Source organism: Mya arenaria, chromosome 16 (genome assembly GCF_026914265.1).
Source record: "Mya arenaria isolate MELC-2E11 chromosome 16, ASM2691426v1".
Lineage (NCBI taxonomy): Eukaryota > Metazoa > Mollusca > Bivalvia > Myida > Myidae > Mya > Mya arenaria.
In genome coordinates, this window is record NC_069137.1 from 6494478 (window position 1) to 6506651 (window position 12174).

At 35.2% G+C, this 12174-nt stretch overlaps 1 protein-coding gene across 2 annotated transcripts; it reads right to left on the reverse strand.

The window, feature by feature from the left end:
* Window positions 1-1843: 1843 nt before the first annotated feature.
* LOC128221315 (uncharacterized) lies at window positions 1844-11767 on the reverse strand. Of its 2 annotated transcripts, none has more exons than XM_052929855.1 (5): window positions 11594-11767; window positions 9360-9438; window positions 3640-3705; window positions 3350-3414; window positions 1844-2509 (listed from the first exon to the last, which is right to left on the reverse strand). In XM_052929855.1, the coding sequence occupies exons 2-5, from the start codon at window positions 9433-9435 to the stop codon at window positions 2348-2350; spliced, it is 369 nt and encodes a 122-aa protein (XP_052785815.1). In that variant the 5' UTR covers window positions 9436-9438; window positions 11594-11767; the 3' UTR covers window positions 1844-2347. The 2 variants fall into 2 exon arrangements, with proteins under 2 accessions (XP_052785815.1, XP_052785814.1); XM_052929854.1 differs by having other exon boundaries at window positions 9336-9438.
* Between the last annotated feature and the right edge of the window lie 407 nt (window positions 11768-12174).

Genomic DNA, 12174 nt, shown 5'->3' on the forward strand with positions numbered 1-12174 from the left:
AGGAACCGGTGACATGCTGGGCAGGAACAGCTTGACCCCAGTGGCATTATTTGAACATTCTTGGTAAGACTACTACATGATGCTACAATCAAAAACTAATGATCCAACAAATGCAGTTTCAGCCAAGCTAAGACGTTACCTATATGATAATATTGTATTTATAAAACAGGTGGCCCCGATGCGTGGCCAATTTTGACTCCAGACCGAAACTTAGCTATTTGCCAACATGTTTTAAAGTTCTTCTTTCCGTTGCCATGATATCTAGAGTTCTGCATGGTATTAAATCTTCGAACAATTTTGAAAGGGGGCCTCACAAGGAAAACATACTTGCTAAACACATTTATTATGAGAATATTCATGTAAGGTTGCATATGACCATATTAATAAACAAATATTTTGCCATTACATAAATGAATAGTGCAGGTACCATTTTTGTTGTTATTTTGCACAATTTTCTTTCAAAATACACTAGTTATTTTAGAATATACAGTCTAAAAAATGTATCACTTCTTCTGTTTAACACAATATTAAAAGGTATATAAAAGTTTATAATTTTACACTTAAAGAGATTAAAGATGTTTAGTATATATGCTTTCAAGTGGTTTTTAGGGATATATCAGTGAGAAAGAAATTGATTGTTTGAAACAGTAAAAATATCAATTCGATATTTTTTTACTGATTTGAAATTATAGCCTGCTCTGCTATCCAAAACAAAATTCAGAGCACACAGGGCTGTGACACAAAATCAATGGCGTTTCGTGGAAATATAATGCAATTAAATGTCTCAATATACCAATTTTAGGCATATACTAAAAAAAGTTGTTTCAGTTTTGAAACACAATATATTTCACAATTGTGAACACCAACTAGAACTCCGCGAGTCGGATGTGTCGCCTGACGAATTATTTACTGTCGACATTATAGCTGTTAGATTGGCATTTTATTCATTTATAGACAATGATGTTGCCATTTAACTTTCAAGTGTAGGTGGCATTTGAACCCTCAATCAGATATACCTACGGAATAAGTTTCAGGTTGAAATCTCCTATAGTTTACGAGATATGCCACGGACAAAACCTAAGCAAGAAAATTAACAAAGGGCAATAACTCTAAAAATATGGCAGCAAGAGTAACGGTTCTTGTGCACTGCACTTGCCCTCAATGAGATATATCTAGCTATGAAGTTTCAAGTTGATACCTCTTATATTCTTCAAGATATGGCCCGGACAAAACTTTCAGCATGAAAATTAACAAAGGGCAATAATTTTAAAACTAAGAAAGCAAGAGTTACTGTTATTGTGCACTGCACTTGCCCTCAATGAGATCTGTCTAGCTATGAAGTTTCAAGTTGATACCTCTTATATTCTTCAAGATATGGCCCGGACAAAACTTTAAGCATGAAAATTAACAAAGGGCAATAATTTAAAACTAAGAAAGCAAGAGTTACTGTTATTGTGCACTGCACTTGCCCTCCATGAGATCTATCTACATATGAAGTTTCAAGTTGATAACTCTTATATTCTACAAGATATGCCCCGGACAAAAGTTTAAGCATGAAAAATAACAAAGGGCAAAACTCTAAAAATATGGAAGCAAGAGTAACAGTTCTTGTGCACTGCACTTGCCCTCAATTAGATCTATGTACATATGAAGTTTCAAGTTGATACCACTAATAGTTTAGGAGATATACCCCGGACAAGCGAAAATGGGACGCGAACGCCGCCGCCGACAAAAGTAACCCTATATGTCGTCTTTTCAGGCGACACAAAAATGAAAATTACACTTGTGAAATATAACTTTGGTGCTTACTCGTTGATTTTTTTACAAAAGTGAACTGAAAAAACAAACATTTATCCTTTATTTCTACATCATGATACATGTAATTCATCAAACCAAATATTACAGTGACTAGTGCAGATAATTGCATATAAAAATATAAAAAAAGAAATTTCAACTACATTACACCTTGGTCAAATAAACGATACATTATTATTATTTAGTTGACATATGATTAAAAATGCCTATTTTAAGAATATGTTCATTTATTTAAGTACATGCCATTTTCACATTACACACCCAAAATAAAAATGATTAGATGATGTCATTTTATTTGACTACTCTTTCTATATATTCACATATGTTTCATGATCAATACTTAGAGTTATACATCTGTGTTGTAAGATATGGTGTTTGCTACACAAAAATCTCAAAAGCTGAATTTTGAAATATGCGGCCTAGACACTTCACATAAAGACTGATTCCTTACTTTAACAAAACCATGACACAAACCACAACACTGGTGATAATTATTCAGCGTTGCTGTAGCTGTCAATCCTGTTTACCACTGTCAAAGACCTTCTATGTAAACATTTGTTTTGCTTGATAACAGTCTCTTAATCCAACTTGGAATGGCGTTTCTGTAACCTGAAGCACTTCTGTATACCAGTTTCCACAGCTGGGGTTTGGCTTCAAGGTGTTCTTTGTCACTTCCTTGGATGGTGCTTAACTCCTTTAAAAATATATAAAATATTTGTATAAATGCTACATAAAACATTATGAATTTCATCTAATTTGGGACTTGATATCGTCCGCCGATAGCTGGTTGGAGAACAAAGAAGTGATAGCAGCATTGTTGGAGAACAGAAGAAACGGTGACCATAACGTTTTCAGCATCTGAAATCTGTCATAGATGTGCAATGCTTGAGAAAGATTATTAGTAGTTATTTTAAATCATATCTATCACGACAAAGTCATAATCAGAAAATCCCCACACAAGGATATATTTTTATTTTTGACAATTGAATGCAAGACCTTGATCTAAATATATGTATTAACTAATTGAAAAAACACTTCATGAACATGTCTCTTGGACCATACCAGGTGCCTGAGTCGGAGTGAAGTTGAATGTCTCTAAGTCAAAGAAAGGATATATGTTCAATTGTGCTCATTTTAATGTGTTTTTTTTTATACAAAAGCAATGAAATTATTTCTGACATTCATATGATCATAACTGTCCTCATCTAACTGATAATTCCCATGAACCTCATTAGTGCTTCTTGGGTCAATGGCCAATTTGACATAGGGCATTTATGATTGAATCAATGGTCCTGAAATGAACTTTCACATATTTATAATATATATATATTTACATTTAAAGTACTATATTAAATTGTGAATCCTATAAAAATATAAATATGTGATAATGCAATGCTAAATTAAGGTTGTGTGTGGAAAAATGCCCACATCTTATCTGCAATAAATGGTCAAGAAAGTTTCTAATGTCACCAAGCTATCCTATGTAAATATATACATATTACACCTATTAAAGAGTCCACAATCACAAACTTACCAATGTTTGAACTCGGGGCAATGTCCACATAATATGAGCTGGACCATTGTGAACATCAGAGTTGCCTGAAGTTAAACAAACACATCACATAATTCAGTAATAATGCAGTTGAGAAACATCTGATAAAAAAAACTCCCACTGAAGGCAATTGAAGACACACAGTGTTAACTGACAGGCAACTGAGGACAGTGTGTGAGAAAAGGCAAGCTACTGAGATACAACATGTACTATGAAACATTAGGGCTATAGTAATGTTAAGACACATTAAGAGTCTGCAATCACAAACTTACCAATGTTTGAACTTGGGGCAATGTCCTCATAATAATGAGCTGGACCATTGTGAACATCCGAGTTGCCTGAATAAACAAACACATCACATAATTCAGTAATAATGCAGTTGAGAAAAATCTCCCTTTTAGATACAGCATTCCCAGGTAAAACAGTGTGTAACGACAGGCAAATGAGGGCAGGGTCTTAGAAAACAAGAAATATCATTACCAAAAATAAACAACATAGAAAATTGTATTCTTTTATTTATCTAAAAAACTATACTTAGATTCACTTCCAGCAGACATTTTATTGATTTTAAAAGTAATGTTATTAATTTGGTTATTGTTTTTTATTGTTCATTTAAAGCTGCACTCTCACAGATTGAACGTTTTGACAACATTTTATTTTTTGTCTTGGAACCAACCAATTGTTGCGAAAATCCATGGAAACCATTTATATAAGACTGCTGACAAAAAAAGGTGTTTTGTGCATTTTTCTTAAACAGTTAGTAATGGTTTAGGCCATAAAACATTAATTTCGAACGGAAATATGAAAATCCACCATCTGATTTTTTGTCAGCAATCTTAAATCATTAGTTTGCAGACAGTTATGCACAAATTTGGCCTTTCCGAGACAAAAAATAAAAAAAAGCTGTAAAAATGGTATATCTGTGAGAGTGCAGCTTTAACAAACCCGCCGCTCAAAAAAAGCAACTTCAGAAAAAAAATGAAATTGGAAATCCCAAACTTTTTTAATCCCTCCGCCCCAAATATAACCCGTCGATTAAAATAATATGTCATGGAAAAAAGACAACTTCTTCCACATTCAGCTTTTCATCGTTTCTATAGCCAGTCTATAAGTCATCCAATTGTAAGCCCTGACAACAATGCTCGAGAAACTGGCGGACTGGTTTTAGTTAAGCTATTTCTCGGACAGCAAAACAGTAAATTCATTTGTTAAAATAAATGAAAGTGATACGTTCTCCGATATTTTTAACACAAGCATTCCCTCTTATACAATCGTAAGGCTGTACGTGGATATCGAACGGCTGAAAATGCAAGTAAACATGAAGAGGAGATCGCCATACCTAAAGACAGGCTCCATGTTGAAACAATTTGGGGAAAAATTCATTGTCATAGAGGTTTTGTCAAAAATTGAGAAAGAAATCATGCCACCTACAATGACTGTACATGCAATTGATATAATGATGTCCACGACAAAGAAATTCCCAAGGCTAATAGTTAACTGGTTTTACCTGACCTCAGGGAAATAGTTTTGATTATTAATCAACACAACATTCAGTTAATTTTAATAGTCGACACATGTAAAGATTAAATAATTAGAAAACCATCCAGGAAGTGACTGACGTGTGAAATAGTTGTAGTGTTTAATAAAAGAACTTGTGTAAAGATTCAATGCTGTGAACACCATCCACAGAGTCAGTAACTGTTGTGTGCAATTGTTTCAGTTAATTTTTAACAAAAAATGTTTTTGAAGATTCAGTGATGAGAACAGTATCCAGTCAGTATAAACTATCATGTTATGATTGAAATGGAACTGACTTATGTTTAATATAAAAAATGTGTTATGATTGTGAACAGTGTTATGATTGGGAACAGTGTTATGATTGTGAACATTATCTAGTCAGTATTACCAGTCATGTTATAATTATAATGGAACTTATTTGATTAAAATAAAATTTTTGTTAAATTGTGAACAGTACCTAGTCAGTTTTAACTATCAAGTGATCAATTATAAAAAAAATAATAGTAGTGATCAATATAGAACTGCTGTAAAGATTTAATGATGTGAACACCATTTAGGCAGTATTTGTTTAGTGATTGGAAGAATTTTTTTTTAATATAGCACTGTTGGTAAAATTCAAGACTATTTGGTGTGTTAAGTATTAAATTCAAGAGATTAATAATAAGCTTATTAAACAAGAGGGCCAAATGGCCCTAAATCGCTCACCTGTCATATATTGCACATTCTTCAATGTATATACAAATATTGAAAACCTAAGCCTATGAACACGGGGCGTGGCCAATTTTGACCCCAGGGCTAAAGTTTGAACAATCTTAATAGTCAGGTCCGATAAACGATGCTTCATACCAAATATATAAGGCCTTCGCCTTTTGGTTTCGGAGAAGAAGATTTTTTAAGTTTTCATCATATACATATATATAAGGAAACCCATGACCGCCCGGGTGGGGCCATTTTTTGACCCCAGAGCCAAAGATTGAACAATATTGGTACAAGTCAACTAGATGATATATCATGCCAAATATCTAAGGTCTTGTCACTACTTGATTTTACGTGTGTATCTATATAATATTATGTATATTTGTTATTAATTGTTGTATGTGGCCCATATTGAAAATTGGTATGTGTACTAAATATGTTATCCAGTTTAAATTAAGACGTTACTTTTTTTTGTGATTTCGGAGAAGTTTTTTTAAGTTTTCACTATAACACATATAGAGAAAACCCATCAGCCCGGGGTGTGGCCAATTTTGACCCCAGGGCCATAATTTGAACAAACTTTGTAGAGGTCCACTAGACGATGAATCATGCCAAATATCTAAGCTCTAGCAAGTTCATAGTTCAGAGGAGATGATTTTTGAAGTTTTCACTATAAACATATAGAGAATACCCATGAACCCCCGGGGCGGGGCCAATTTTGACCCCAGGGCCATAATTTGAAAACTTTGTAGGTCCACTAGACGATGAATCATGCCAAATATCTAAGCTCTAGCCAAGTAAGTTCAGAGGAGAAGATTTTTTAAGTTTTCACTATAAACATATAGAGAAAACCCATGACCCCCGGGCGGGGACAATTTTGACCCAAGGCCATAATTTGAACAACTTTGTAAGGTCCACTAGACGATGAATCATGCCAAATATCTAAGCTCTAGAGTAAGTTCAATGAGAAGATTTTTGAAGTTTTACTATAAACATAAAGTAACCCATGACCCCCCGGGGCGGGGCCAATTTAGACCCAAGGCCATAATTTGAACAATCTTTGTAAGGTCCACTAGACGATGAATCATGCCAAATATATAAGCTCTAGGCCAAGTAAGTTCAGAGGAGAAGATTTTTTAAGGTTTTCACTATAAATATATAAAGAAAACAAATGACCCACCGGGGCGGGGCCAATTTTGACCCCAGGGCCATAATTTGAACAAACTTTGTAGAGGTCCACTAGACGTTGAATCATGCCAAATATCTAAGCTCTAGGCCAAGTAATTTCAGAGGAGAAGATTTTTTTAAGTTTTCACTATAAACATATAGAGAAAACACATGACCCCCGGGGCGGGCCAATTTTGACCCAAGGCCATAATTTGAACAAACTTTGTAGAGGTCCACTAGACGATGAATCATGCCAAATATCTAAGCTCTAGGCAAAGTAAGTTCAGAGGAGAAGATTTTTTAAGTTTTCACTATAAACATATAGAGAAAACCCATGACCCCCAGGGGCGGGGCCAATTTTGACCCAAGGGCCATAATTTGAACAATCTTTGTAGAGGACCATTTGGTGATCCTACCTTCCATATATCAACGGCCTAAGCCTTGTGGTTTGGGAGAAGAAGATTTTTAAAGTTTTTCCTTTTGGTTGCCATGGCAACCCGAGTTCTGCATGGAATTGAATTTTGAACAACTTTGTTAGAAGACCACCCAAGGACCATCCCTATGAAGTTTTAATATTGGCCAAGCGGTTAAGGAGGAGATGTCTTTTAAGTAAATTGTTGACGGACGACGCACGACGGATGCCGGACAAAAGGCGATCACAAAAGCTCACCTTGTCACAAAGTGACAGTGAGCTAAAAATGTATCCTACCAAAATATATAACAAGATTTCGACATTTAAAAATGAAAGGCCTTTGTCCAAATATGTCACAACTGTGAATCTGTTCACCTTATATATTAAAGTGTGTAAGCCAAGTTGATTAGAACTTGGAATTGTGTGTGCATGAAGTGTTTAAAAACAACTGTTTTAACTTTTGTCCTGTCCCTAAAATCAGTCCATCATGTTATTCCTACATAAAAATATACACAAACATTCACAGCATTAAAATAGATGATAATTCAATTTTAACCGGTTAAAATAATGTTGGATTAAGGGTGCTTGTATAACAAATATTTGCTCAAATATCCTCTTTGGAGACCACTAATGGACACTTAATGACATATTTGTTGTTGCGTGATTGGTTGATTGACATGATCACTAGATTTTATCAATGTATTGTTAAAAGGTCAAACTATCCATCACATTTGGATAAGTCCTGGTGGCGTAGTGGTGAAAGCATTGGGTTTCTATTTTTTCCTCACTTAACAGGCATGGGTTCGCACCTAACTTTATAAAAGTAAAATACTTTTTTTATACAATAATTATACACTATATATATTTTTCTGCAATTTGGATATCATAGAGTAAAATTATAATAAATAAGTGTTTGCATATGCATTACCAGAAAAACAATTTTTGGTCCAAAAACACGAGTGAGTCCCTTAAAAATGCAAGAAAATATAAACATATTTAACATCTAACATTAACAACATACAAATTTCACATTTTACCCTGGTCATTCTCCTAAAAAAAGAGGATTAATGCACCAGTCCATTGTAACAACAGCCCCTAGCTCCGGGAAATAGAGGGGATTTTGACTTTCGGTCAAGCCAATCCTGGGTAAAATCACCAGCCTGCTGGACAAACTGCTGGTAAAATCCCTGCAAAAATGGCCCCGGACCCCAGGATAACTAAGTAAGGCCCATTCTCCGCTATTTTCCCCCAAAACAAAACCACTGCATTCACTCGACACTGCGGGTCCACCTAAAAGGTAAAAACACGGCCCATTTCCCCGCTTTCCCTTGTATACTCCCGGACCTGGGGGGAACTTTGGCCCTGAGGGGGAGGGGGGGCATGGTTTCAATTGACTGGTGCTGCATAAATCATGCTTAGTTTTTATATAGATCTGCAAACGTTTTCACTGCTACTGTTATAAATTGTCCCCCAAAGATAAATGACTTCAGAAAGAATAGCTTTTACAGGTGTAAGCGACACACACTTCAAAACATGCCAGTATTTGCTAATTTCAGGTCCTCAGGGATGATAACAGAGCCAAGTTGCCAATCCTGAAAATGTCTGCGTGGGGTTCAGGGGGCCGCTCAAGGCCCCGATGGGTCCAGGGCAAAGCCCTGGTGGGGGGACATGGGGGCAAAGCCCCCCGAAGCTTTCCGTATTTCAGGGATTCTAATACCCTTTTTTGCCTTAGAATAGTGTTCAAGGAGTACATCTTTCGGTTTGGTAGATAAAATTATGTTCAACAGGAGACATCCACAATCAGAACAATTATCAGGAATCTTAGCAGTGAAGTTTAACACAGTTGTCTTTAAACAAAGTTAAATTTACTCTTTTTTTACCTGAAGTCACAGGCATTAGACATGTACCTGACATTTTGGTTCAGTTGTCCACTTCCCATAAAACTCAACTGGCTATGATCAAATGCCTGTGTATGAACAGTCTACACTGTGGGATGTTTGATTTATAATAATGAACAACATATCAATTATCATGCTTGCAAATGTTTATTGTAAAAGTGTTATTTATTCAATTTTTATGTATCACAAGAGTATTTATTCAATTTTCTGCATATTTGATGAGAATATAATGTTGTTAATTATTATATATATTATTACAAGTAATATCCAAAAATACCTGCACAAATTGCAATGTCCATACTTAGGTTGTTAGGTTTGGATATATGACACATCTGTTCTGTCCTCTGCATCTTCTTTGGGCTGCCATTACGCTTCATCACCTGGCAAATATCAACAGCAAACTTTATTTCTGTTTCTAAAGTATGGAAATGTAATGAGATCTTCAAACCTGAGGGCCAGTTCTGTTTGTCGAGTTTTAGTAGGACCGAGAATTCTGCAACACATTTTTGCGATGTGAATTATGTCATTAATATTTCGCAATGTGGTGATTTGTAAGCGATGCTCCAGAGTCATTTCCCACATAGAAATAAAAGCTTGATGAGGAAAGGCTTTTAAAAGACTGTAGAGTGATTCTTGTTTATTTAAAACAATAAATTAAAATTGTTTTTTGCGAAAGGGTCACCAATTTTTTGGAGTAGGTGATCCTGTGGGTCAACTGATAAAAATATTTGTGTAGCGCCCTGCATTTATTCATCGGAATCAGAAAATACCATTTTGGTAGGATGTATATTAGGTGAGCCAATATAGAAAAATATGGCAAGATTTGAAAAATTCATTGATTATAAAATCAAAAATAAGCATGTTGATGAATTTAATAGAAAAAAGCATCATCATTTTGAATTTGTATTACAGAAAATGAATGGATATAAAGAGATATGTCCTGAGTGAAGTGAATAAGTGATACAGAAAACCTAAGGTCCTAATTACCATTAAATACTGGAGATTCCCTTTTAAAACTGTCTGTGCATCCTTGGGACCTCAAGATTCACTTAATTATTGTGAAGGGCCCTCAGTTGTATGATTCCTGGATTTTTAGTGATGTTTTGTTTAAACATCATTAAAAAAACATGGACAGCATATTATGCACCAGTCAACTGCAACCCCCCCCCCACCCTGTCCTGGGAATAGAGGGGACTTTGACATTCAGTCCAGCAAATCCTGGGTAGAATCTGGGCCCTGAGAGAACAATTGCTAATGCCCATGCTCCCACACCCAAGGTATATATGAGGTAAGGCCCATCTCCCCAATATACCCCCAGACTAGTCTAAAATAATAGACGTGTTATAAGGGTTTCTTCTAATCCCTAACATCTAAACGGGTTTGTGCAAAAACAGGGGGTTTTTGAAAATTTTGAAATTGTATTTAGAGAAGTATTTCATGTTTGAAATAGATAATAAAGGTTTATATTCATTTTTTACCATGTAAGTGCAAAGATATTTTGCTCAAAACAAGCATTACATGCATTTAAACCCAGGATGTACCTTTCCAATAAAATGAAACATGACTGACACAGACAACAATTATGCAAATCCTAACAACTCGGCCATCTCCGGCACGCTTCGAGATATACCTCATAAATACAATCGTAACAACTCGGCATCCCCCGAGGTGTTCCAATTGTTGTAAAACTGTGAACCCAGCCTTGCAGGTGCCCTTCATGTATATATATTGTTATGTTTTGACGGTATGAAATGAAAAAAAACACAGCACTCATAATTATTCGTTGGATTTTTTTTGGTGTACGGAACTAATACGAAATAACATTATCTGGTAATATTTATTGTTTATATGATATTTTATTGACGCAATATGCTTTAACCAGGAAACATGATCGGAATAACTACCCACTTTTGGTACAAAACAATTTGTACGTGAAGGATTAGCCATATCAAATCGTAAAAAAATCTGTCAACATACAATTATTTGGATTATCCCCTAGTCATTCTAAAATGACTAGACTATCCCCCAGACCTGGTAGGGCGTGGTTACAATTAATTGGTGAATTAGAACGGCTATTTTAATGTCATAGAAAAATTGTTGTTGTTTTTGTTAACCTGGTCAAAATGCTAATTTGGCGAACCATATACTATAGTTTCATAAAGAATCCAATTACATTTTAACCTCAAGCACCTGTGATTTTAACAAACAATTATTGTACCCAACTGGTCATACATTACTGTACAGTACTGTTACTATACATCATTAACATGTGAATCTTAAAAGCAGAATGTAAGTTTACATCTTTAAAATGTTGAAGACATTACAGAAATCGCAGTCCTAAAATTTCCTAGTAATTTTTTACAAGAATGGTCGCGAAAATACATGACATATATTATTTATCACGAATATTAAAAATCCATTGCTTACATAATCATTATTGTACTGTTTTCGTATTAACTGCGACATAATCACACATGATTTGAATGAATAGATACAACTTATAACACAGGATATACGTAAATCAACATTGCTTACGGTTCTGTCTGGTGTTGACCGTCAAATGAGGCATCGAGTGCGAAACACAAAATATGGCGAATTTCGTAATCGACACACTCGACCGACACACTCGACCTTGACACCTCCGACTAAGGCCCACTATTTTTTTATTATTTATTTTTATGTTTTAGCCCAAAACGAGTATTTTAAGAGTAATTTATTTTTTTGACAAATGAGGACGTTCTCACTTGACCGAAATGTCCTCAGTCGCTGCTGTTATTTCTAATAAATGTCTTCAGTTGACGGTCTGTACACACGCACACACACGCACGCACGCACGCACGCACGCACACACACACGCACGGAATCGCGCCTACCATTACTATATCCCCTCGCCTTTTCAAGGCGGGGGATAATAAATTACTACACGTTAAAACATAACGCAGTATCATTACACACCAGGTTCCAATAATTAGAAGATACACGTTATCATATGTCTACAAAATTAAATAGTCATCTCTCTAACAGATATATTTTTATGGCGTGTATAGGACCAAAATAAAAACTAGTTACGTTGCCAAGAAACTGTCTTCGTTCCATCTTTTTTCAAATTGAACAAG